The sequence below is a fragment of the Chaetodon auriga genome, chromosome 5, assembly GCF_051107435.1.
Source record: "Chaetodon auriga isolate fChaAug3 chromosome 5, fChaAug3.hap1, whole genome shotgun sequence".
In the NCBI taxonomy this organism is placed as follows: domain Eukaryota; kingdom Metazoa; phylum Chordata; class Actinopteri; order Chaetodontiformes; family Chaetodontidae; genus Chaetodon; species Chaetodon auriga.
In genome coordinates, this window is record NC_135078.1 from 26707337 (window position 1) to 26734397 (window position 27061).

Sequence of the window (27061 nt, forward strand, 5' to 3'; positions counted from 1 at the left end):
ACACAAGCGGAGATCGCTTGATTGGATTCAGGAAACGATTGAATGACAACGAGCTCCGGTAATTCTGTCATGTCTCTTTAATGAAGAGCAGGAGAAAAACAATGAGGTCTCACTCCGACGCCATTTTCTGGCACCACCACAGGCGGTAGACCCTGCTGTCATTTTTACTCATATCGCGTAAAGACGTGAGATTTTGTGGTTTATTAAGGTTCACTTTAGCGTTTGGTCGTGATTTAATGAAAAATTAAGTTGAATTTAGGTAATAGTATACCTGCAGGAGTAAAAGTGTTGTGCTCCGAATCTGTCACTGTCGTTTACGTATAGACGATCTTTGGTGCCACCAGTGCGTCAGCAGACCCTATTAGCCAATAGAAAAAAGGTCATAAAAATGTCTTATTTTTCATTATTTACTACTGTTTTATCCTTCAAAAACAATCATACTTTAGTTTTACATTTATTTAAAGGTGGATTTTTTTAAAGCGCAGATCCTAAAAATATTGACGGAGAGAATTTGAATTGGTCCGCAGCACTCAAAGGGTTAAACGTCTTACAGGAAGTTTATCCCGAGCGTGCATAAAGACGCTTCCTGTGCTCCTCTTAAAAGAAACATATTTTGAAACATTCATGGCTTGACGTTTACATAAAGACACACGAAGCAAACAAACAGCAGCCCAAGATGAACTACGTACCAGGGACGGCAAGCCTCATTGACGACATCGACAGTAAGTCCGAGGAGGATCCGAGCTGTGGTGGAGGTGGTTCGGAGAAAAATGGTTTCAAGATGTGGCATCGTGTGTCAGACACGAACTGGGTCTCCTGTAGCCGTTTCATGTTGTGACTAAACACGTTTGTGTCGGTTGTGTCCTGCAGAAAAGCACCTGGTGCTGCTCCGAGATGGCAGAACGCTGATCGGTTACCTCAGAAGCATTGATCAGTTCGGTATACTTCATCTCATTATCTCCACTTGTTTTACTCACACACGGTGCAAAACACGAACCGAAGCATTTCAGCCCATTCCTTAAAGCCTCGATTCAACTATCCACACGATTCCCACCGTCTGCTGTTTATGGTTTCACTCTGAAACGTGTTGTCCTCTATCGCTTTGTGTCTCTAACCTGTTCCTCTCGTCCCCCCCCAGCCAATTTAGTTTTTCATCAGACAGTTGAACGCATCCACGTGGGGAAAAAATTCGGTGACATCCCCAGAGGAATATTCATTGTGAGGGGAGAGAATGTGGTGCTGCTTGGAGAGATAGTAAGTGTCCTTTAATTCTGTGTGTTGGATGATAGAAGAAGCTAAAATGATTAAAAAAAAAAAAAAAAACTGGAGTTCAACAACAGTGGAAGGTTGATAATTCACTGCTTATAATATGAACTTGGCCTCAGCCAAGGCTCATTGTTTTTGTGTGAAGGCTTTGCTGTATCATCACCTGTGTTGCTGAAGGATGCAGACTGCTGGTACAGGCAGGACGGGATGCTGACGTGTGTTTTCCTGCTGCTGAAAGCTGGTTTTGACTGGAGTCACTGCAGAAAACTCACACGAGCTGGAAAATGTGTTCATCCATCAGATTCAGAAAAACTTTATTGATCCCTGCAGGGAAGTTGCTTTGTTGCAGTATTAGTTGCTCCACACACTGTTGGAAAGAGGGATAAAATACTTAGAAATGTAAAAATAATAATAACAACAGTAAAATGAGCTTTAGCCAGACTTAACCAGAAGAATTACAGTACCAGGAACATCCATCATCATGCAGCTCTGTGATTGTGTAGAGGAACATCACAGTGACAGTGTCGGACCCTCGAGGCCTGCACACAGTGCTAACATGACTTCATGAACCCGGACTCCACATCTCCCTCTCCGAATACGCATCATGCATTCGGTCGCAGCCCTGCACAGCACAGCCTGTACCGCCACAGAGGCTGCACAGTGAACCCAGTGTGGCACCTCATGTAGTCAGTGAAGACAAGTTCAGAGCTCCAGGAGACGTCAGCATCTTCTCTGGTAGGAGAGATCTGCAGTAACCTGAGTGGCCACTTCAGTTTCATTTCATTAATTATTTATTACTCATTATTTGTTTGTTATATTCTAATTGCTGGTGCAGGTGGAGATTCAGTGTGCAGGCAGGGTAGGTGTGTGGATGGGTAGGATCACATTCAGCCAGCAGGGGTCAAATCAGACAATATCCACATGTAATATATTTGCATACTTTACGTTATGACGGTCTTATGTTAAGCCCTAATGTGACAGCAGTTACAGCAGAGCACAGAGCAGCTCATATTCAGCTGGTTTGAACTGTGCATTAAAACACAGAATATGTGAAGCGTTTGTGACGAGCCGGTGACAGATGAAATGTTGTCCCTGTCTCCGCAGGACGTGGATAAGCCCTGCGACACACTCCTGCAGCAGGTCTCCATTGAAGAGATCCTGGAGGAGCAGCGGCTGCAGCAGCAAGCCAAACAGGAGACGGAGAAGGTCAAAATGCAGGTCCTGAAGGACCGAGGACTGTCCATCCCCAAAGCTGATAACTTAGACGAATACTGACGCCGCCTTGATTCCACGAGCGAACTTAATATGTTGAATTTGAGTTGGAGAGAGCATGAGAGTGTGTTTTCTTTTTCTGGGTACAAGGCCGCATCATGCCGGGCCTGCGTACTGTAGTATACTGTATGAATTTGAGTTATTTGGAGGAAAAATATGTGATGGCTGCTCTCAGTTGTGCACATTGTGACAGCAAAATGGAAAAAAAATCACGTGTTTGTCTAAGCAGCACTCAATTTAGCAATTATTTTCCAGCAGCACTTTGTATTTTGTCACTGCTCTGAGTCGTTTCATTTGGAGGTCAGTGGGCCTGCTATCAACAGAAAGTACTTGCTATGCTCCATTAAAGAGTTTAGTTTTTCATTATGGAAGGCGTGCGTGCAAAGATTTCTCATCACACCCTCTGATCGCTCTGCTTTACTTTCTCTGCTGTATTTATTGATCACTAAAGCGTGAAAGGCTGAAGTATTTGGGTAAATCTGGGAGGCAGGGCCTTTCTGAAACATGCGTGTTCCATTCGAAATGAAATCTGTGAAGATGGGGCATAATTCATTTGGTTAATCCAGTTAGAGCAGGCGGTCTATCAGTGCATCAGGCGACCTCCTGTCCTGTTTATAAAGATCAGAGTGCGTCCGGACCGAGAGATCGATCCTATCTGCCTTCACCAGCCAATAACAAGCTTGTTCATCATTTGGACGGATACAGTGAGTTAATATTAAACGATCGATCGACAGGACCCCTGTGACCGCTGCAGTGCGCCCTTTACACCGGCTGCCACAGCCGGCAGGGCGGCGGTGCTCAGGTCCGCCGCCCGGTATGAACGAGTCATGACGGAACCGCACGAAGGAGCCGAAAGTCAGGATTCAACGTGTGTTCGGTGCTTTACTGTGAACACTGCAAGGCTGCCTGCATGCGAAAAGAGGAAAGTTTGAAGGAAGATGTCCACTGGGCCGCCAACAGTTACGAAAGTACAACTTCCGGTCAAATTTCAAAATAAAACAACGCACAGGAGGGCAAAGTTTGAACAGGGGAGGGGACTGTGGGGCCCACTCAGAGGGAGTAATAATATTCATGGAGTTATAATCCAAAGGTTACATCATGTAGATTACAAGATAGATACAGATAGAGTTTCAGTTCGATTTATTTGGAATAGTTACTCAGAAACGTTCCTGTTGTGCTGAGCTCAGTCTTATTGTCATCTGAGTGAACTGGTGCATCACTGTGGCCTGAATGTTCATTCCCACAGCTGCATTTAAAGTAGCTGTTCAGTCAGTCAGCAAACAGTGACAGAAACCACCTGACATGCACCCAAATTCACAGCATCCCACCTCCAAGAAACACACATATGATGTGGGAAATGAGTGGAGCTCATCTTTTCAGTTTAGGCCAGTTAAGGTCAGACCTATACTGAGGCTACTAAAATGTGCTATTATTAAATTATATAGAACGGATTTTCAGATCGCAAATGACTTGTTTTAATTGTGTCCATAACGTTTTATTATGAAGAGATTTGACCACCAGATGGCGACTTTACCTTTTCCTCACTCCATATTCACAACCACGGTAAGTTTCTAATTTTACCCTCGTTTGTGTTAATACAGCAGAGACAAAGTCAAGTTTTAGCCAAGAGAAAGCAGAGAGCGAGTGTTTGGGAGGCTGTACAACAAGGCTGGAAGTAGTAATATAACACGTGACACCTGTGGACCCCCGCACAGGTGTTCTCAATCATTCTAGCTGATTAGTCCTCTGCTCTGGTTGGAACTGAATGAATCCAAGGTGGAGTTTGTTGATGTAACCTCATCATAAAGTTGAGTCAGGGGAAGGAGACAGCCTGGGGGGAGGCCTAATCAGGTAACAAGTGGAAACACCTGTGCAGAATGGAAGGACGGCTGCTTCACTGAGTTGGAAAGAGAACAAGTTTTGGGTTTTGTTTTAGATCCCTCAGCTTCTTTTTCAGGCTTTGATGCATCGCGGGGCATTGTCATACATTTAAAAAAAAAAAAATCCTGGCAATGTGCTTTTATTTTTCTGAGAAATTAGCGTAACTTCTGGTGGTGGTGTTCCTTCCTCCGGCTTGACGCAGCGGTGACAGAGAGGCCCAGCCCTCTTTGATTACGCACCAGCCGGGGAGGGGGCGCGCTGATGTCCTCTCTGGTGCGCTCAGCCAACCTCTGCTGTTGTAATGTAAAGCTGGTAGTATCCTGGTGTACCGCTGGACAGAATCCACTGGACGGACCCGGTTCGCACACATCGGCGCCTCCAACTTGAAGATTTCCTGCATCGGAGAGATTCTGCAGACAAATTACGCATGGAATGGTTTTGGGGGGATTGGAGTAGAAATGCAGCGCCGCACTTCCAGTCCACAACAAGAACCATGCCCAGCTTACATTGCAAGCAAATCTATGACATCCTGTTTTATCCCCTACGACTTTGATATGAGTGAAATTTTCTCGGATACCGACGTGGAGTGAAGAAAACCAGCAGAGCAGACGAGCCGAAGGACGTTGCTTCCGCCGCAGACGCTTGTGTACCGAAAACCTCTGCATTTAGGATTTTTCTTTGATGGAGCTGGAGAACATAGTAGCCAACACTGTACTGCTAAAAGCGAGAGAGGGTGAGTTGACACATAAAGGAGCTCAGTGCAAACAGTAAGTAGGCCTGGCTGTGGCACATTCTGCGCTCAGTACGCAGAAAAGGTGGGAATGATCCCACTGATGACGGCGCTAGGTGTTCCTGCGGCTCAGTCCAGCAGGTAAATCCTTCAGATGCACCAGAAAACGAGTCTTATGCAGTATTACAGAGCGCACGAGCGCATCTCAGTGAAAATGACCCACCTGGTGGTCAGTTTCCACCTGAAATCAAGCTTTTGGATCGTTTTACCCTCCCAGATTTTGACAGATCATATGCGTTTTCCCACATATGTTAAGGGGGGTCTGCCTCCCACATCCGCTTTCGCTGTCTGTGCAAATGAATGCGCTCTTTCGCAACAGTGTACATGCTGAGGCACACTGAAGCGGGGAATAACTCTCACAGAGGGGATAGATGAATGCAGGCTGCCTGGCATTTCAACGGTGATGTGATGACGTGCCTGGTGTTGAAATGTATGTATGGGGCCTGCACAGAGACAGACTGGGCATCAGTGTATAAACGGTCCAGTGTCTGGGAGGGCCACATGCAGTCTCACTATGTAGGCTGAAGTACGAAGGTGTATGCTGCCGTTAAGGGCTCTTTTTGAGGAAGACAGGGTCGTACTGAGGGCAGGAGGAAGGCCTGCAGGTAAACATCCAGCAGTCAGACGCCATGATTGTTCCCCTTAAAGTCTTCTGGAGGGTCCTGAATCTGTTCTGGAGTCCAGTGAGTAAAAAAAAAAAAAAAAAACCACACACCAGCATCACCATCACACTTACTGGGAACTGTGCATCTGTGTCATACTTCATTCTTTCCCAGAGTGACTGATGTAATCTTTTCCTAGCAGTGCTCTTAAAATCTAAATAACTGCTCTGCCAAACATGCACACACTCGCACAAGTGCGTACAGGGGTTTGGTTGCAAGCAGCACGTGGTTTCTTGAGTCTCTGTGGAGTTGCAGGGTGACACAGGAGACGACTGTAACTCCTTCCTTTCATCTCACAGCGATGACATACTTAAGGGTAAAAAAAAAAAAGGCTGGTTTGTGGAGACGACAGAGAGAGTTTCATGGGAATTAATGACATAATAAAGTGAAACAGGAAGCTGACATGCCGTCAGAACCTTTCGAAGGATGCCTTCGCCCGCGGGTCGATGTGGACGCTTGGTTTATGGGAGCAGAGCACGACTGTGGCGGCTGAATTAAGCTTCATGAATTAATAAGAGCAGTTAATGACCCATGACAGATCCTGCTTGTCCCAGCTGCTCCATTGGTGCTCATCCAGCCTCTGCCCCGACTGTGTGTGGGAGAGAAAAGGCCTTTTACAAGTTCACATCAAGGGATGAGATGGTTCTTTGAGTTAATAGCTGAAGCACGACTTTCGCAGCAGCTTGGTCAGCGGCCCTACAAATGCCGCCATGGGAGAGTGGAGGAGCAGTAGAGCTGCTTACAGGCTGTTGGGAGGGTATTATTGGTTGTCCTTAAACTGTCTGAATCGTTAGTGGTTTTGCCTCATAGGGCCCAGACTCCTGCTCTCACTCTCATTAATGGCAGACTTCAGAGTACACAGAGGCTCGTTTAGGTCACGTACCAGCAGCAGTGAGAGAATGTGAATGGAGCGAATAAAGAGTGTTTATTCCTGTTTGTTTATGGGAGCGCATCTCCAGCCCAGAGCTGCAGCGAGAGGCACGCACCCCCCGTCCAAACGCTGTCAGGGACGCACAACAGGAAGGCCCAGTTTACACGTCGTGTGTTCTGCCGGCCCCCTCACACCTCCCCGACCAGTAAAACAGAGGGAATGGCAGGAAGCGTACAAATAAAAAGCTATTGATATCTCCAGGCCAGGAGGCAAAACGGGCCCGGTGCCAGCCGTCGCTCCTGTGTGCCACCCATCTGACAGTGCTGGTCTGGGTTTTACCGCCAAGACCTTGTTGTGACGAGTCATTGCGAGAAGCTAGAGATGGGACATTTAGATTAGATGGGTGGAACGTTTTTGATCCAGAAGAATTGACGATACGGAGTGAAACATGTCGCTCATTTTGATTTGTGTAGAAGAAGAAGAAGAAGAAGCAGCTCTGATCATGTTGAACCACATCCTGAAGTGACCACTATCTTACATAAAGCCAAATGGTATTATACACTATCAGCCTGATGCAGCCCATAAGCTATTTAATCAAATTGATCGTTACATAACAAACTGAGTGGGCTACTGCCATCCGAGCTCCATCTTCCTGTGGAGCTGCTCTCCGGTCTCTGCGGAAGATACTTTATGGATGATGAGTATGCGGTGAAATGAAACACTCTCCATCTCCGATCTCCAGCACGATCATCCGAGTATCATCTGACAGCCACAGCGCCGTTAGCCGTGACGGAGCAGCAGGAAGTGCTGGTGTGCCGACGCTTAAAAGCTCTGCTGTGTGTGTGACCAGCTGTGGAAACTGGGGGGTCAGATCAAAAAGTCCAAAGTCATTAAAGCCTGACGTGGCTGATTGTTTCAGTGGGACCTGCTTGGATTTGCCTTTTTAATGTTAGCTGAGATATAAGTGGGCTGAGTGAGCGTCTGTGTGTGAGCAGAAGAGGGGTGTGGGGGTGAATTCCTTTGTTTAAATGTAACCTGAACCCAGCTGCTCTGACGAGAGCAACATCAGCACAGTAGACCCCGAGCTTATTAAGTGTGTGTGTGTGCGTGCGCGTGTGTGCGCCTGCCTCCGCCTGCCTCCCCATTCACAACTCTGGCTGGCAGCAGTCGCAGATTCCAGGCCAGGCGAGCGAACGTCATCGGCTGTCGAAGTGAATGAGAGTAAGGGGGAAAAACTGCAATGCTGCATCCAGATGCCGTTCTTGAATTGCGGTAACAGAGCCGGGGTATTTAGCTTGGGCTACGAGGCTGAATTCCACTCCGAGGCCTGCTGGCTTTTGCATTCGGCCCATCGTGTTTTTGCAGGTTGTAGTTGCGCAAGTAAGAAATCAAGCAGAGCTCACTTCTCATTTGACGTTGAATTGAGCGCAGGGAAGAGCAACATGGATATCTGTATGGTAGAATGACTTGAGTGGTGAGGGTTAGTTTACTTCCAGGTAACTAAGGTGAGACATGATGATGATGATGATGATGATGATGATGATGGGAACATGGCAGCTGTTCTCTCCACTTGTTTTGCCTTCTATCCCTCCATCATTTTCACAAGAAAAAGACTTGTTGCCAGAGTGGTTCTGGAAGACTTTGATGCTCAGCGGTGATTCATTTATTTGTGTTCAGCCTATGGAGGAGCCTCTTCAGTGCGTTAAGGACCCTGTCTGAAGGCCTAGATAAGTATATGTACGCCTTAGATGAGCAAATTATAATTTAGAGCTGCAGCAAGTCGAGAAAAGAAAACTAATCTGCAGCTGCTTTAGTAATTTTTTAATAATTTGCATCAGTTTTCAAGCAAAAATGGCAAAAAGTGCGATAGGGTTGTCAGAGTCCTGGATTTAGCTTTAACAAGACCAGATTGGATTTTCTCGTTGAAACCAGTCATCATGTTTTTTTCTCTCTTTTTGGCCTCGTTGCACTTCACACTAACAGATCAGTGACTACAAGAAGCTCTGCAAGATCACATAAGATAACAGGTATGAGGCATTTGTCTGTACAAGCGATTTCTCTGATGTTCACAGTGTCTTGGAGCTCCTGCTGCAGAGGGGTGGGGGGTTACAGGGTGCTGTTGCTTCATCATGTGATGCCACAGCAAGTCTCAGCAAGCTGGGGGAGCTGCCGTCATCAGGACTAACAGAGTTCAGGTGAAAAGAGCTGGGTAACCTGTTCAGATGACAGACAACACAGGTCTTTGTTGTGCCTAATGGTTATGTCAGCATGAATAATATACAGGAGACTCACAAACTTTCTCTCCCACTTCCACACAAACAAAAACTCTCCCCCGGAGTGCTCCTCCCTCCGGACCCCTCTGAAAGGACGGGGCTGTGACGTAATGCCATTGACTTTCACTGGTCAGGGAGCTTTAATGGAGGAGAGAGTAAAATACAGGAGAGGAAAGCGAGTCATGGTTCGCTGGCTGGGCTGTCCTGACGGGACAGAAGGGACAGGAAAAGAAAGTCTGTGAGGAGAGCTCATCGCTGCAGGGCTGTTCGTGACCCATTCTCACACATCTCATATTTAACACGTCTCTCAGAGGGGATCCACTTTGATTATTGCATTTTTCATGTTTTAACTTCCCAGCATGCATCCTCAGGAGCACTCAGCCTCCAACATTAGACCCTCAGGACACCCTGTTCACTGGCAGTGAGGGTTACTGGTGACGCTGTGGATGTGAACGCTGCGTCCCAGAGAGGAAAGTTTTGTCCAACTTCCTGATTATTTTTTTTTTTAGTTAGCAGAAGTTGTTCATTTAATTTTTGTTAAAAGTATAGTGTAATGCAAACTAGCAGGTGTTAGCATGCTAACAAGCTAAACTTATATGGCATCTTGGTTTAGCTTGTTAGCATGCTAATGTTAGCAAGGACAGCCTCACAGAGCTGCTAGCATGGCTGGAGACTCTTCATCATGTCAAGACTCGTTTGGCACTGATATATTTATGATATATGAATATTTAAGAACTGTTTTTAATAGAAATTCCACACTGAATGTTATTTTGATTGTACATTTTATTTTTACCATTCAGAAGCTTTTACGTGGAATATTCCACCAAATTAAACAATGATAATGGAAATAATCCCCCGTTTCAACATCAAGACTGAAGTGTAGTTGTAGTATCTTATTTTATTTTGATTGATATCATTATTTTCTCACCTTGCAGGTAACTGTAGTGAGTGAGGGGTTTTTTTGGTCTGAATTCTTAAGATTTAAAGGGCTTTTTTCTTGGCTCTCCATCTTCTGCCAGCAGTAAAACATGGAGAAATAAACCAAAGGAGAAGCAGAGATGCCCGTTTCTCCATCGACATCGCGCCACAAGGCTCGCTGTGTTTTGAGTAGGAGTGTGACTCATTTTTTCTTGAGTGGAAAAATTCAGCTCTCTGGCTCTTACTATCTCTATTGTTATTGCTGCCTCTACCCACACATACAGTATACATAACTCAGCTGGATGCAACAAGTTCACGCCTGTTCTCCGGGGGTTGTTGAGTGGGATTGTGGGAAATATAGGAGATAATTATCTAGTAGAAGTAGAGGAGGTGGGCTGAAGGAAAGTGGACGTAGAAAAAAATGGGAAATTTAGCAGCTCGTCATTAAAGTACTCCAGGAATTCACACAGCAGCCGATCTGATGATATCTGTTTTTCCCCACGTCGGACACGCAGGTGCTTACTTACGTAGCACTTCGTCGTCTCGCTGCGCCGCCTCAGAAATGCTTCCTGTGCTTTGCATTGCCGCCATATCTCTTTAATGGAACATCCAATGAATATTTGATGTGCATTTATCGGGGAGTAATCAATCCTGTATATTATCAGGCTTCCTCCCTAACCTGCTGTCTGAGGACGGTGCACCTTTCCAACATGTGCTCTCACAACACTCAGTCAGATATTATCAAGGCCTTATGATCCTTCTTTCCACCTTTATGTTTGTAGGACGTGTACGGGCTACCATAGGTTATTTTTGGGAACCTATGACCTGCAGATTTCTTAAAATGCAAATATAGGGGTTTATCACATCTAATATTGTAAAATCAAATTAATTCCAAGCAGCATCAACTCTTCCTTGATGCCCAGTAAAACCAATAAAATGGAGTAAAAGCTGAAACAGCAGCTTTCTCTCAGCAGCTCCGCTCAGTTAAGGCCACAGTCTCTACTAACTTTTTTTTTTTTTCTTTCAAGGGATGTTGCCATAACAGGGACAAAAGGACATGGAATGTCAACATAAGAGCAAGACGTGGAACAAACGTCTTCATGAAGAGACTGTTTGTGTGTTCGAGGACACAAAGGAAATGGAGAAAGACTAGAGAGAATAGAGACAGCTCGAGGAGGACAATGTAATCACTTTAACCCTATTTCCGGGATGGGTTTTTGTGCTGTTTGTGTGTGTCCATGCACACACACACACACACACACACCCACGGTCAGTAATATCTATCAGCATACAGTGCACCATGTGCTCCATCAGTCTGATAAGTCGGAGCTCTTGTTTTCATTGGAAGCGCTTTCCTCCGTGTTTGCTCACTTGTGATGTAACTGCAGAGTTTCACTCTGAGCGAGATGAAATAAGAGATTTAGGATTACATTGCCATAGTGTTCGCCCTATCAAAACATTTATGGAGGTGAGCAAACACGCTAGCACCGCGTCAGAGCGTAGGAGCGCCCTATTATGGCGAGCTTCATGTGGACTATGCTCTGTCCTTCTGGATCTTTATGGATGAGCAAACAGCGTGTATTACCCTGCCCTGAGCCCTGCGCTGTGTGTGTGCTGCTTTGATCGGACAGCCTGGTGGGTTATATAATTTCAGTGTATTGAATGTTTTTTCCCCCCCTCACATTCCATATTTTATGTATTTATAGAACAGGAAACGTGTGGCACATGACTCTTCCCTGACAGGAAGTGTACCCTGCCTTCTGCTGCTTTTGTCAGATTTCTGCCCTTGCATGCAAGTTTTCACACCGAGTATCTTCCTGCTCATGGTTGTTATGAACACACACACACACACACACACACACACACACACACACACGCATGCACACAGGCGCACAGTTACTCTAGTGACAACTGTCACAGCTCGCCAGCTCTGAGGTCATGGACCGGTTTGACCACCTCAGTTTGTATCAACACATTGCTCTTGCCCTTGGGCTGGTTGCTATTTATAGCAGTCATTTATACAAGGACATAAAGACAGGAAAAAAGTCACACTTGTGTGTTTTTTCTTAAAACTGCAGCAGCGAGCAACATGTCACAGCCTGGATTTATGTGTGTGAGGCTTAAACACATGTAGCTTTCATGCTAAATACGGCTACATTGTTAAGGTCAAGTTGGATTTGGGCGTTATTGTCAATGCACGTGCGTCGGGACACAGCTGTAAGCTAGCATCAATACTGCTGATAACATCTGCCTTTTATTGTCTATGACTGATTTTGAGTTTATGACCCCTCATTAAGTGGTTTAACATGTGACCCCCAAAGCAGCCGAAAGAATAGTCGAGTGCCGCCAGGTAAACGTTGTACGTCACAGATGTTTGCTTTGAGCACGTTAGCAGATGTTAGCGGCAGATTATCTCGTTATTATTGGAATAATGAGGAATACGTGGACAGAGAGGCTCGTTCAGGATGGTAATAAGGCGGCTGGACAGAGGGACCGACATGACATCATGGTGGAACAGGGCAACAAAGAGCTTCTTCCTGCTATAGTCCTCCCCTTCTGCTCAGGTCTGGGCAGCGTTTCCATCGGCTTCCTGTGGCACTCAGACCACACACACAAACACACACTTGCTGCAGTTAAACTAAACCTCAGGGCTAAATGTCCCGCTTTCAATAACATGTTTCATGATAATGACACAACTGAATACGGCCTCAAATTTTACTATTGGTTTAAGTCAATGAAAAGCATTAACAAATGCTTTTACTGGATTTATTGGCCGAACTTCTTTAGCTTTTACAGGTACATCTATTGTATTGGTGTAAATTAACCTCCATCTTCCACGTCCCTGCTCATACTGCATGAACACTAACATGCAAAGACTTTCTTGTGACTTGCTGCACGACACACAAAAAGCACAATCTGGAAAGATGTGATTTATTTCCAAGCAACTCCATCGCTGTTTGGCAAGAGATGGATATCTAGTCTAGATGTTTTTTTCGATAAAGCGAAGCCGTATGCCGTAATGAGTCACTACAGAGAAGCAGGAAGAAGTCGTTTCAGAGAGCGAGACAATGCAAACGTGTCGTCTTTGCTTTATGATATGCTTGTTTTGTATTTACCACTCATGTTTTGCATACATAAGGACACTGGCCCTTACCTGCAACTCGGATGCAAATAAATTCCACCGATTGAACAGTTGGACATTGTTTAAGAGAAGGAAGAGGGAGAACAAAGGCGTTTGTATGATCGTCTGGTGCTGGTTGGCTTCACTGTGCTGGTACCTCACTGACCACCGCGGTATGACTCAACCGCGAGGCCGACATTTAACAGATCAGACAAAGGAGGTGATGTGAGAATGAGTTGGATAATCAGTTGTTTGTGAACAAGAATGAAATTTTAGGCCGGTGCAGGGAGGAGATGAGTGCGAAGAGTCACAGAAGCCTACCAAAATCTCACTTTTTGCACAGTGTAGGTGGAGACAATAGCACACATTCACAGCCCTCCTCTCTGCCAGAGCTCTCGCATCACACGCTGATGCAGATGTTGTTGTTACATATATGCCAGATGCACAGCACGAGATTCAGGATGTGGTTTCGGCTGGTTGTCCACAGCAGATCTGAGTGCACGTCTGGAGTGACAGAGCGAGTGGAGGTGTTTGAAACCTCGGAAACCGTGTTTGTGTTTGTGCGAGCTGCAAACTGGTAATTGGCTTGAATTCTTGTGAATATAACCTCACGGCTAAGCAGGGATGTTTCTGAGCGTGTGGATGGATGAGGCCTGCAGAGCTGCCCGACTCGGTTAAATTGGGCATGAGGATCTTACTACAGAGAGGTCACCGTAGAAACACACACACACACAGATGTTTGGGATGCCGGTAACCCCCTGGTGCCGAGCCAGACGGATGTCATTCCCTCTCTGACCTTATTTTTGCTTCACTTGACATGCCTTCATGATGTCAGGGCTGCTAAGCAGAAACACAAATAAAGGGCGGCGACCACACTACCCTCATGGAACAAATTAGGCCGACAAGTTCCTGTGTGCAGCGTACCCACGGCACAGCGCATGTTTCTGCTCGTGTAAGTGACAGACCACGAGAGAGTGAGGAGTCTGGATAGAGAAATAAGAACAAGAGGGTTTATGGATGACATTTATGAGCATATTCATACGTCTGATAGCCCAGTTTTGCTCAACAGGAACACAGAGTTCTGCACACAACACGTGTAAATGGAGGGGTTTTTTTTCATACCACCATTTTGAAATCTCTGCTTCCTTTTATGTTGATATTTACAATCCTTCTGTAAACTTCCCTCCAGACCCGGTTTGTTAAATCCCGCCAGAATATTTCCCCTTCAGCGAGCAGACACACAACAGCCGACGGCCACCAACAATGCCCCGCGCAATCTGAGCAGTGATTGAGGGTTGTATTTGTTTAAGGCCGCAGACATCAGACATGTCAAAGACGTGTCTGTGGCCAGACAGGAAATGACTTGTTGTGTCCAGATGGATGAGTCTTGTATGGAGATGAATAATTTATGTGTAATATTTGCATGTTTGTGGGAGCGGTTTGGTGTGCTCGCATATGGACGTTCAGATCTTTTCACCCAACAGGCCTCTGCTCATATTTCTTACTGGAAGTCCTAATGTAGTTTGTTACAGCTGGACAAGTTAAAGACGCTGACAGCGGTTTGGATCTTTTCATCTCGGCTAACGTTCCCACACCCTTACCCTCGTTTTTTTCATGCACAGTTAACAACGATATATGAGCTTTTATTTGCAATGACAAATATGCTATATTTGGCTAAATGACGTCACTGACTGCGCAGAACATCTGATCGCGTAGAGCAGTGGTTCCCAGCCTGGGGGTCGAGACCTGTACATGTATACTGTATGCAGCCGTTCGAGGCCATAGACTTTGTTTCGGTGGTCAAAAAGGCCACAAGTGAGGAAACCGCCGACTTATAGAGATGTTCTGTTTATATGCTCGTCGCCCATTAAGCTGCAAATTTGCGACCTCATCCGGCCCTAAAACAGGCCTGAAGCTGCAAAAGAGGTCAGTCATTGGATGGCAGCAACTGATGCAGAGGTGACGGTGACAGAAAATCCTCAACAGAGTCTGAAAAGAAAGAAGACGTTGGATTACGGGAAACAGAAAGAGAGGAAGGCGATGGCAGCACGGACGAGTCACAGAGAGCAGGAAGGGGGAGGATGAGGAGGGAGAGAAGATGAAAAATAAATAGGTTTGGAGAGCGGTGAGAAGGAAAGAAAACAGGACACAGAAAGAAGAAGGAGGAACTACATTATTTGTGGTTGTCTCAGCATTGTGTAGAAGTTGAATGCCTGGGTGGAGCGTAGATGTTTGGTACAATTATCTGACACGCCGTTGACCCTTCGCAGGAAATCTATGCCATTTGGTGGGCGCTTTCATCCACAAACGCCTTACAGTAGCATTTGTTTTTAGCATGGCGGCCCCCCTGGGGGTTGACCTTCTCCACTCGCTGCACTGTGGAGCTTTTTGGCAGACGTCATGTTTTTATTAAAAGAGATTTCAAGTGTTGGAGCGCCCAGCAGTGTGTGCTGCGGAGCATGCTTTTACATATTAACTGTTTTCAGAGAACAACTGGTGCTTAAATAAGGAAGTGTGCCTGTTTATAGCTTGTTTGGTCTACAGTAATGTTGATGAGGAGCAGGTGCTGGGAGTTAATGATTCTCTTAGGGGATACTTTGACTGGAGTTATTAATACATTCATGCTTCGTGCTCGCCTCTGCCGATATGGCCACCATTCTGTGTGTCAGCTGTGGTGACGCAGGGACCTTTTTCTAACAGTGTGCCCCACCTGGCATCATAATAACGTTTCCTATGAGCCTTAAAAGCTGTTTTTTGTGTGGACTTTGTGGATCTGAAGTGTAAGGGACGGATGAAAAAGTGTAGAAATAAGCTGCAATCATTAGCATGAGGTGTGATGTCTAATATAACACCAAAACATGCTGATTTCGGTTTTTAATTTTCACATTATTGAGTTTGATTAGGTTTTTTGTGAGTGTGTCATTTAGTATTAGAAATGCGTCGGAGTGTGTTTGAGATCACAGCAGAGGAGGGAAGGATGAGGCGGTAATGACGGATTGATGGGAAAGCTGCTAAAGCTTTCGCTCACAGGCTCCGGCATGACGTCGTGCCTCTCGCATTCCTGGGTTATTACTTAAAGATGTCTGCTTGTCATTGCTTCTCCTGCTCTCAGCGTTGCCTCTCGCAGCCGCTTGCAGCCAATTTCCACTGCAGAGAGCGGTTAAAGGAAATCCCTGTCAGTCCATTAGAGCAGTCTTAAGAAAAAAACACAACAGCCGAGCATGACGCAGGGCACAGCAGGCTGGAAAACAGTGAAATAAGTTCTCACAGTTGTTGTTTAATCACATCTGTTGGGCAGTTTGCGAGAGGGAAAGGCAGAGGGGATTTTAACACGGTTCGGATGGGAAATGTGCAGGCGGTCAAATGTGAAGGGAAGGTCTGAGGGCAGATAAACTGGATTCACGGATGATTTCACAGTGAGTTTCCTTTCGAGATCGAAGGAGACGATGTGGATTGACGTGACTTTTGTTCGTGATGGCGTTTCGCTGCTGCAGGAAGCTGATGCATGATTATTCAGAGCGGTGGAATCCAGTCTGGCAAAGTCCCGGGTTCTGATGGGAACTGAGCCGGTCAGAATAGGCTTTCTGTCTGTGTGGACACAAACACACACACACACACACACACACACACACACACACACACACACACACGCTCTGTTCCACTTTCAGAAAAGCTACTGAGCGAGGAAGAAAGTCGGGAGAGAGAGGAGAGATTTACGGAGGAAGTGAGACGTAATCTATGAATTATATATACACTGTGAGACTATGATTTCATTCAGGGGAGAGCCCACCCCCCCCCACCCCCCCACCCCCCTTTCTGCCACTCCTTTCAGCCATTAGGCCTTCATTTGCTCCTCTCTGATGGAAACAAACTTTGACAGCTTCATGAAGTTCTTTCTTAGAACATTTTCAGCTCTTGTGTTTCTCTGTCGCCACAGGTGGAGGAGGAAAGCGGAAAGGGAGGAGCAAAAAATGGAAGGAGATCCTGCGCTTCCCCCACATAAGCCAGTGCACTGAGCTGGGAAACAGCATCGGTACGTGTTTGTGTTCTCACCTGTTCGTCTGCTGGTGTCTCACAAAGGCTTCGGCTTAAAGTGTGTGCGCTCTTTATTTCTGCAGAGAGGGACTATGTCAGCATCTGTGAGAAACAGCCAATCGGATGGCTCCTCTTCCGTCTTTACTGTGAGACCAGAATTAATCTGCAGCGATGCATCCAGCTGCTGGACGCCATGGTACATGCACACACACACACACGCACACACACACACACCCCTTTAGCGTTAGCTTATGCGAGCTACGTCTTCTTTTGAGCCACATTCATTGGCTACAAATGAAAACCAGCTTTTTTCTGTGAAGTTTGAGAAGTAAATCTGTCTCCATCATGTAAACTACATTTTTTACGGTAAAGCCTGCAGGCGCAGTAACAGAAATTAACAGGTGAGGGGCTTAGCTAACGGCCAGTCCTCCAGTGTTCCCAGGTGTGACTGTGGTAGGAGAAGTGGGAAAAGCAGCAGTGTTTCCTGGATGAAGGTCGGTCTAGAAAACACACTTTCATCCTCTTTTTCAGGGCACTCACTTTCATTACAGCGTGGCCTGTAGCCGGCGCTGGGTCATGCAGCCAGAGGAGACAATTAAACTGAGTAGTGATTATTCAACCAGCCGGACCCCCCCTCCACCCGGCTTGTTTCCCCCTCCAATCTCTCCCCGTGTCTAGACGGAATACCTCCCACATGACACATTTAAGTCTTTATCTATGCCCAGAATATCTTTGCGGGCATTTGACAGGACAGAAAGGACAGCATTGTTTCCCACAGCACCCCTTCCAGTCCCAACACCCCCATCCCTCCCCTTCTCTGCCCCCTTCCACCACCCAGCCCTAAAAGTGACCGCTGCGAGGGGGGAAACCACGAGCGCACACTCATCCCAAACACATGTGGTGTAGTCCATGTGACGGACTCTGAGGCCACGCTCACTGTCGGGCTTTATGCTCTCCACTTAACTGACAATAAACCAGGCCTGAGGGCGATTACAACCAGGCCGGCGCTTGTATTTCAGCTGATTAAATAACATGCGAGTCCTGTGCAGTTCGGCTGTCGAGAGCTTTACTAGAACCAGTTCCATTATGTAATCCAGTCCCCGAACTTTCCAGAGAACGCAGAAGTACCAAAGAAGAAGGGCGTGTTTGTTTGTGGAGCGGATCGAGGAAGCCGGTGTGACTTCAGTGAAATTCATTTATTGTGTGCGTTTCTAAAAATCTGTGTGTAAGCCATCAGAAAGCATGAACACGACCCATATGGAGGAAGTGGGAGTGTGTGTGTGCGTGTGTGCGTGCAGGCTTGTGTGTTTCGGTGTGTGCAGCAGGGGAAGGAATGTGCTCGGGGGTTCCACTGGTTCCTCTTACATCATGAGAAGGTGCGTGTGTGTGTGTGTGTGTGTGTGTGTGTGTGTGTGTGTGTGTGTGTGTGTGTGTTGGATCCCCTCTGCTTCCAAAAGGCTAAAGGGCCGTCTTCTTTTCCCTTTGGCTGACCCCCCACCGGCAAAGGGTGGGATTCAGACAGCTCATTTACTCTGTGTGTGTGTGTGTGTGTGTGTGTGTGTGTGTGTGTGCTTGTGTGTGTGATTTCTCTGGAGTCTCTGATAACAAAGCGTCAGTTAATCAACACTTGGCAGGAACCACGGTTGCTCTCTCCCTCTCGGTCTTCAGTCTCATCTTATATGTTTTCACTCTCTTTTTAAAGCTCCTGCTGTATGTGTGAATGTACTGTATATATACGTGTGTGTGTGTGTGTGTGTGTGTGTGTGTGTGTTTTGTAGTGGAAAGCAGTGACGCCGGCGTGACACACTGTGACACTCCAGGACCTCAAGGAATCCCGTCGTGTTTACTGTGTGGTTGCCAGGCAACACAAGGCCATGTTGGAAAAAAGCCGCTGATAGAAAGAGTAGCGCCAGCGTGCGGCACGGGCGCCATGTTGCTTCCCTCCCTTTGGAGAAGTTAAAAGTGCCGGCGATGAAATGCGTCAGAGTGCTTTTCATGTCGTCGCCTCTGCCAAATGTCCAATATGTCCCGCGTGTGACAGCATATGTTGGTGTGAGAGTGACAGCGACACGCAGAGATGCAGAGGGTGTGTGGCCTCGACGCCGCCCAACGGCAGCGACGCCGAATACAAATGAAACTACAAATGAAGGGTTTTCTCTTTTAATTGATCATCCTCAGTCTCATTTAAGAGGATGTAAACCTTTAATCTGAGCGGACTCCTTCTGGTCGGGTTAATTTAAAACACTCGAGTCCATTAAATGTGTTTTTGGGGGTTTCCTGTATCCAGATCGGTTTGTTGCTGTGCAGATTATAAAGGCAAATTTGGGATTTTGGGCTCCACAGATAAAACAGACTTGGCTCCACTCGACAAGGAAGGGAAACATTAAGAGTATTTGGTTCCTCTTTAAGTCCGTCTGAACGATGCTTCTGACACTTTCTAATAAGTCACCCATTATGAAAGACTTGCAAGTTGAATCTAATGAGTAACTAATTCTTAATATATCATTTTGCCGAGGAAAAATCCCCTCAGCTGATCCTCCTCTTTCTCATTGATAAAGGTCAGTGAGTCCTGCTCATTAATAAGTCATCAATTCTGCAGTTGGTAATGTAAGTAAAGTTAATAAATTCATGTTGGTCCAGATGCACTGCAGCTCTCCTCCAGGAGTTCACAGGTCAATCAGTGCATCGAGGAGTCTTCCTGATGAATCAGACACCTGTGTCACGGTGGAGGGGGATCAACGCCAGCCAACCTGGCAACCCACAAGCTGTTGTTATTAATGTCTTAGACCTGATCTATAAGTATCAGTAAATGGTTTATTATCCATTGATGATTTACGATCCGTGTAAAACTCTTTGATTCTTGGCTTTGATTCATCCGTTCGGTGGTTAATGATGTGACGACGTTGTTTCATTGTTTAGGAGGATTATGAGGTGACACCCGATGAGAAAAGAAAAAGCCACGGGGAGAAGATCATCAAGACTTTTCTCTCCAAACAAGTAAGTTTCTTCATCTGAACCTTCAGTTTTACGTCTCACATGTTGTCGTAAAAATTCATTTAATAACCTTTTTACAGTGTTTGATGTTTAAAACCTGCAGGGGACAAAATCTTAGCGGATAATAACATTGAGTTAGAGCTGAATGAGCCTCCCACAGCACTCACAGGGGTACTTAGAGGAGTACAGTACTTCAGTGTACACATTAAAGGTACAAGAAACTAAACAGTGTGGAGTGTGCGCAGCGTTTATGTGCACAATGGCCTCATGTTCTGCGAGAAGTTCGGCGTGTTCCTCCTCAGCCTGATGCAGTGTGTGCAATAAAGAGCAATGTATTTGTGCATGTGTGCGAATGTGTCACTGTGTGTTTACATGTGTTGATGTAGTCACCTCAGCGTGTAGACATAGCCGAGGTTTTTGCAGACCAGTGCCGAGAGAACCTGGAGCTGAGTCCATGTAAGGAGATCTTCAGCAACTGCCGCAAGTGAGTCTCCCCTCCGCCTTCCTCCCTCTCACCTGTCTGCCGGACTCTCACCTGTTTTCTGTCTGCCTCGACGCTCTTTCTTTACCTCATGTCACGCACGCAAACAAACCGCACGGATATTGCTTACTGAACGTCAGCTTGCGTGGTATTCTCAGTTGTAACTGTGCCAGCTGAGCTCGTCGTGTTATGTGTGTCCGATCAGGGCCGTCCACGACTACCTGAGCGGCGCCCCGTTCGCAGACTACCAGAACAGCATGTACTTTGACCGCTTCCTGCAGTGGAAGGTGCTGGAGAGGTATGAAAATAAGTTTATGTAAGTCGTTTTAGTGGTTGTTTGGTATGTTATGAAGAGCTTTAAAGCATTGTTAGGTACACCTGTTCGATCTAATACAATTCAATGCAACAGCTCGAGAATAAATCTTATATATACAGTATGTTGTGCAGGTGTACCTCATAAAGTGTGATTTCCTCTCACACTAACAAGTTCCTGATATTTCTTTGTTGGTGAGGTTGATTTTTAAGTTGAAATAGAAAAAAAAGCTCTTTATTTCAGCATTTTATGGCTCTTTAAACAGAACACAACATCCTGCAACCTGTTATACACTTTAAAGGTCTTTAAAGTTCTGCTTTCATAATGTTACCCAAATAAAAGTACAGATATATTTTCATCAGAATGTATTGAAAGTATTCCTTCATATATTATTTCTGATAATTGTTAGTAATGTTTAATCTGTAACGATGCATCATATGTTAAAAGGTGTCATATGTAAGTAAATAGGAACAACATCTGTTACAGTAAAAAGTACGATGTTTTCCTGTGAAATGTAGTGAAGTAGAAATACAAGTCAAACACCTGTAAGAACTCTGTCAGCTGTGATTTTCCACATTAGTCCAGTTTGAAGAACAAAACAAGTGGTAGGTGAAAAACCTGGACTAGGACAGAGTCACACTTCACTTCAGAGACTCCTACTCAGAGGAGGAGGAGGAGGAGGAGCACGATGACTCCAGACGGGCACATATTTAATGCAGAGTGCTTATCAAAGGCAGTTAGCAGTAAACAGCAGGCTCTCAGAGCAGCCTTGATTGTATCCGTGTCTGGAAAGTGAAATTGCGAACAGGAGGCCCCACCCTCTGCACAGGAAGCAGACTCGGGATGGTATCGAGTTCCGCAGATGATATCTCCATCCTAATCAATACTACATGAGCGTCTATTAATGGACTTTGCTGTGTCTGTGTTCTGTCAGGCAACCAATCACGAAAGACACGTTCAGGCAGTACCGAGTGCTGGGGAAGGGGGGATTCGGAGAGGTAAGACACGCAGTTTGTGACGACAGCGATGACGGCGGTGCCTAAAGAAATGTGTGTGATGCTACTGTGGGTTTCTCCTCAGGTGTGCGCCTGCCAGGTGAGAGCTACAGGGAAGATGTACGCCTGCAAGAAGCTGGAGAAGAAGAGGATAAAGAAGAGGAAAGGGGAGTCCATGGCGCTCAACGAGAAGCAGATTTTAGAGAAAGTCAACAGTAGATTTGTTGTGAGTAAACACGAACGTGGCGCTCTCTTCGGCATGCACGTCTGCTCACCTGCCTGACGTCGTTCAACGCGCCCTCCTCTTCTTCTAGGTGAGCTTAGCGTATGCATACGAGACCAAAGACGCTCTGTGTCTGGTGCTGACCATCATGAACGGCGGAGACCTGAAGTTTCACATCTACAACATGGGCACGCCGGGCTTCGAGAAAGACAGGGTCCAGTTTTACGCTGCTCAGATCTGCTGCGGACTCGAGCATTTGCACAGGGAATCCATCGTCTACAGGTCTGACAGTCAGCTCACTTCAAGTCAGATTATTTCATCATTTTAATGCTCTCTAAGTCTGTGAATTATGAAGTGTGAATCGATGCTTTTGTTCTTTGTTGCTGTGTTTTTTGTAGGGATTTGAAACCGGAGAATATCCTGTTAGATGACAACGGTGAGTTCTGAAACTTCCTGGTTTTTGCATTGCAGGTTATTTTTGCTTCAGGCTACATTAATGCTTCATAATCCACTGAACTTTGAATAAATTCAGTGTCTTGCTGCTGTTGTGCTGCAGGACACATCCGTATTTCTGACCTGGGGCTGGCCATCAAAGTGCCTGAAGGAGAACTCATCAGAGGCAGGGTGGGGACCGTGGGCTACATGGGTAAGAAAGACGGTAATCAACGCTTCCGCGGCTGAATTCACCCGATGAATTAGCAGCTTTTATCCGTAACAACCTGCTTCCCTTCCGCTGCAGCTCCGGAGGTGATAAACAATGAAAAGTACGGCATGAGTCCTGATTGGTGGGGGCTGGGCTGCCTCGTCTACGAGATGACCGCCGGGCGATCGCCCTTCCGCGCCCGCAAAGAGCGAGTGAAGCGGGAGGAGGTGGAGAGGAGAGTGCAGGAGGAGGAGGAGGAGTACAACGACAAGTTTACAGAGGACACCAAGGCCATCTGTAGAATGGTGAGCATTGGTGGGAAAAATGTTTGCATGGAGAGACGGATGAACTGATGCATAATGTGGTGATTCATCTCCGCTGCTGCGCACCCAGCTGCTGACCAAAGACCCGAAGCAGAGGCTGGGGTGCCTGGCGGACGGAGCGGCGGGCGTCAAGGCCCACTCGTTCTTCAAAAACATCAACTTCAAGAGGCTGGAGGCTGGAATAGTGGAGCCTCCCTTTGTGCCCGATGTGAGTAACTTACACGACGCGCTTGAATCGACTTCACTGCTGAAACTAATAGTCCAAAATGGCCGCTGCGGGGAAAGCGTGCCTCTGGAAGAGCAGCAGCTGAATTTCAGTGATGATAAATGATGTGTTGGGATAAACTTGCCTCCTGTTTTTCTTCGTCTCTTTCGTGGTCTTTGCCCTCTCCCAGCCTCGGGCAGTGTACTGTAAGGACGTTTTGGACATAGAGCAGTTCTCCACAGTCAAGGGAGTCAATTTGGACCAAACTGACAATGACTTCTACTCCAAATTTGCTACAGGCAGTGTTTCCATCCCATGGCAGAATGAGGTAAGTGTGTGCACTTAATATGACATTTTTAAATGCTCGGTGCAGTTTGTACAACTGCTGGAAGAACTCGTTTAAAAAAGGTCACCAGATCTCTCTTTTCTTCTCCCCCTCCTCCCCTTCTCCTCTCCTCTCCCATCATCTTCTCTTTCCTTTCCTCCTCTCCTCTGCTCTCATTTTCTTTCCTTCCCTCTCACACTATCTCCTCTCCTTCATTGCTTCTCCTCTCATCTTTCCTTTCCTCTCTTCTCACATCACCTCCTCTCCTTTGTTTCTTCTCCTCTTGTCTTTCCTCTCCTCTTTTCTTCTCCTCTCCTCTCACTCAGATGATTGAAACTGAGTGTTTCAGAGATTTGAATGTGTTTGGGCCTCAAGGGACGAGACCTCCAGATCTGGACTGGAATCAGCCACCAGAGCCGCCCAGACGCAGCCTGCTGGACAGGATCTTCAGGAGGCATGTGAGGGAGCACACATGCACACACACACACACACACACACACACACACACACACACACACACACACACTGATGAAGGCATACAACACTAACTCACACAAATCTGTGTCTCTGCTTCTCTGCTGCAGCACCCAGAGGTGTCTATTTCCCACAGCCGTGTGCAGTCTTCCAGCGTAAACTCTGTGGACTCCATGTCCAACTCTGCCCCCTAGTGGCACAGTGGCAGTGTGCGCGCCACACACACACACAGAGGGAAGGAGCTCCAAGGGGCTTTCCCGTTGCTGATTGGTCCACGGCCGGGGCCTGAGCAGCAGCCGGAGACAGCCTGTCTAAAAGCCTAAATGGTCAGCCCATTGGGGAAGGGGGGGGGTTGACCAGGCCCTGAGACCCCGGGCATTTATAGTGGGATGGTCAACGTTCCAGAGACGTTTGGAAATATTCGGACAAACCTTACTTACCCTCAGGATTGTCGGACTGTAGAGCAGAGCCACTGACGCTGATGAAAAGGATAGAAAACAAGCTAATATTCAGGGGATCCACTGTATAATAAAGACCACCACAGGGAATAGAAGATGGGGTCTTGGTGAAGTTTTGTTTTTCCAGAAAAGGAATTTCTTTTCACTCATTTTCACTCCTTTACTTTCTGGCCTGTGTCCTGTACCCGTACCCGTCTCCGCCCCTCCGAGCGTCACCCCCTCTTCAGCTCTAACTTGTTCTTTCTCTGTGTTTCCACCTCCCATACCTCAGATCACTCCTAAACATTCAGAACGCATCACCTCAGCAACCTCAACACATAATGTACATTGCCTTGCGTACACTCAGGCCAAAGATTACAGTTTAGTTTTGTGATACTTGTCGTCATGTTATTGGTTTTTGAAGGTCTTCAGCCGTCGTTTAGAACCACAGGAGGATCAGAGCGCGATCCGTTTTCTACACTTTCTCTAAATATGAGCCTGCAGACATATCATAACGCTTAAAGCACACGTACATACATGCTTACAGACACAGGTAGACCTACACAGACAGAGTTGTGAGAATCGTGTTGTGTTTTCATTGCATGGACAAAGTGTAAGTATGGACAGCCGTATCCCTTTCGCTTCTGCATACCTCATTCCATAGTATACCGTACAACACACAGACGTCTCCCTCGGTTTACAGTGTCACTTTATATTTGACATTAATGTGGAGTTTGAAAATCGAATTAATTATGCTGTACAGAAACGGAAATCTCTTGTTTTTTTTTGCTCATTTTTCCGCACAGTCCCCGGCGAGTGGAGAGGAACACATGCACTCAGCCTGACGTACAAGTTGCACAATTTAAAATACTGTCATGCTGTTTCTCCACCAATGAAAATGTTTTTACCTCTGATCATTAAGGCACATCGTTGTATTGATACTGTCACACGCCGCTTGTTTTCTAAAAAATGAAGTGTTCTTGTTCTCCCTTTGCCTTTTCCATTTAAAAGATACTGCTGCACAGCCGTTGGTGTCACATGTACAGGTTTTTGTATTGCCCCTTTACAAATGCCTCACAAATCTAAAGGGTCTTCCTCTTGTTTTGTGTCCAGCCATAATCAACGACACAGGGTATCCGCAGCTACGTGAAAGGTTAATATTATCTGAATTTCATTTCACTGGTCCAGTTCATTCAGGTCAGAGCAGAGGAGGAGAGGAAGATCCTGCAAACACCACATAAAGAAGTGGCCTTCTCGCAGCAGCACAGCCAATTAAAACAGAGGAAGAGCTCAGTCTCTTCTGCTGCTTTTTAAGAATGTGGTATTTCCCCTGTTTGAGGCAATGAAAGCTGGTCCATGCAGTAATTTTAATCGTCCTTACAAATCTCACACGAGCCTGTTTTTTTTTTCTTTTCTCTGCATACTTGATATGAAAAGAAAAAAAATCTGAATCAGACTGAAGTGCCTCCTTGTTAGCATGATCTCCCAGACAAATCCCGCACAGACATCAGCACTTTGTGTAATCTCTGACTGTCATGCTCTGTTTGTTTCACTGGGGAACGCGTCAACACACAAATACTCGCACGGTTTGTCGGAAGCGAAGCGAAGGGAAGGCGGAGGAGAGGATGGAGAGGATGGAGCCGCGGAGGAAACCTCCTCCTTCACGTGATGTACAGCAGAGTGCTGAGTGCATGTGAAAGCCAAACCCACTGTGTCCTTCAAGTCCCAATAAACTCTGTGCTATAGTTTGAGTACTCTGCAGTGCGCCCGTCTCTTTATTTCCTCGTCTCGTCCGTTCATGTGACCGCAGAACGTTTCCTCGTTCATATTCAAATACATTTTCACGATCAGAGATTTTCTTACAGTACATGAAACAGTAGTCAGCAATGCTGTTATACTACAGCTTCGCAGTTTTACTACTTTGCAACACTGCAATAACACGATCATTTAACACTGACATTATGAGCCAGGAGTACAATATGTCCTCACAGGTACACGTCTCATATATCATATAAGTACTACAGCAAGAAAACACAACACAGAAAGAGGGGATTTCAAGGTAAAATTGCTTTAACTTTGGAAGATTTGAATCACTTGATCACAACTAAACATCACAACACTTACATACATCAACATTTCTTATTTATTTTTGCACAGTGTGGACAGATGGAACAGTTGCAGCAATGATAAACTTTGATTGCACGCATGAGCATGTTTTACAGAACTTTCCTTCAAGGACAGGAGAGTCACTGTCTTCAGGTAAATTTATTGAGCGAAAAACTGCACAGCTAGTGCAAGAAGAGGATATCTTTGCATGACCTCGAGCACCATGCATCTAAAAACAGTCATCATTAAGAGGTTGCAGATATGAGCCATGACCCCTTTGAAAGCCCATCATATGGCAGATGAAAGGACAGGACACATGACCCACTTTGGCTTCTGATTCATGAGAAAAATAGAGCTTTACAGTACAAGTACCAGTACACATGGATGCCTGATCCATCCAGGGCGGATGAGTGACGGCTCTGCTGGTTCTAGGCCTCTGTGTTCCCGTGTTAA

The 27061-nt window shown here is 46.1% G+C and overlaps 2 protein-coding genes across 2 annotated transcripts; both read left to right on the forward strand.

The window, feature by feature from the left end:
* Positions 1 to 25: 25 nt before the first annotated feature.
* On the forward strand, positions 26 to 2904 carry lsm1 (LSM1, U6 small nuclear RNA associated). Its single transcript, XM_076731122.1, has 4 exons — positions 26 to 722; positions 871 to 939; positions 1139 to 1254; positions 2371 to 2904. Exons 1-4 carry the CDS (start codon positions 677 to 679, stop codon positions 2539 to 2541), a joined length of 402 nt encoding a protein of 133 aa, XP_076587237.1. The 5' UTR covers positions 26 to 676; the 3' UTR covers positions 2542 to 2904.
* Positions 2905 to 4659: 1755 nt separating this feature from the next.
* Positions 4660 to 26256, forward strand: grk5l (G protein-coupled receptor kinase 5 like). Its single transcript, XM_076730629.1, has 16 exons — positions 4660 to 5152; positions 16992 to 17087; positions 17173 to 17285; positions 20009 to 20086; positions 20470 to 20567; positions 20770 to 20862; positions 21812 to 21875; positions 21958 to 22098; positions 22187 to 22377; positions 22494 to 22531; positions 22652 to 22741; positions 22835 to 23043; positions 23132 to 23269; positions 23457 to 23594; positions 23918 to 24049; positions 24176 to 26256. Exons 1-16 carry the CDS (start codon positions 5101 to 5103, stop codon positions 24257 to 24259), a joined length of 1755 nt encoding a protein of 584 aa, XP_076586744.1. The 5' UTR covers positions 4660 to 5100; the 3' UTR covers positions 24260 to 26256.
* Positions 26257 to 27061: the final 805 nt, after the last annotated feature.

Excerpts from the sequence above, each read along its gene's own strand:
- grk5l (XM_076730629.1), top strand. The coding sequence starts at position 5,101 with ATGGAGCTGGAGAACATAGTAGCCAACACTGTACTGCTAAAAGCGAGA. Across the intron at positions 5,153-16,991 it reads ACTGCTAAAAGCGAGAGAGG|GTGGAGGAGGAAAGCGGAAA; the intron begins GTGAGTTGACAC and ends CTGTCGCCACAG. Across the intron at positions 23,270-23,456 it reads AGCCTCCCTTTGTGCCCGAT|CCTCGGGCAGTGTACTGTAA; the intron begins GTGAGTAACTTA and ends GCCCTCTCCCAG.
- lsm1 (XM_076731122.1), top strand. The coding sequence starts at position 677 with ATGAACTACGTACCAGGGACGGCAAGCCTCATTGACGACATCGACA. Across the intron at positions 723-870 it reads CCTCATTGACGACATCGACA|AAAAGCACCTGGTGCTGCTC; the intron begins GTAAGTCCGAGG and ends TGTGTCCTGCAG. Across the intron at positions 1,255-2,370 it reads TGGTGCTGCTTGGAGAGATA|GACGTGGATAAGCCCTGCGA; the intron begins GTAAGTGTCCTT and ends CTGTCTCCGCAG.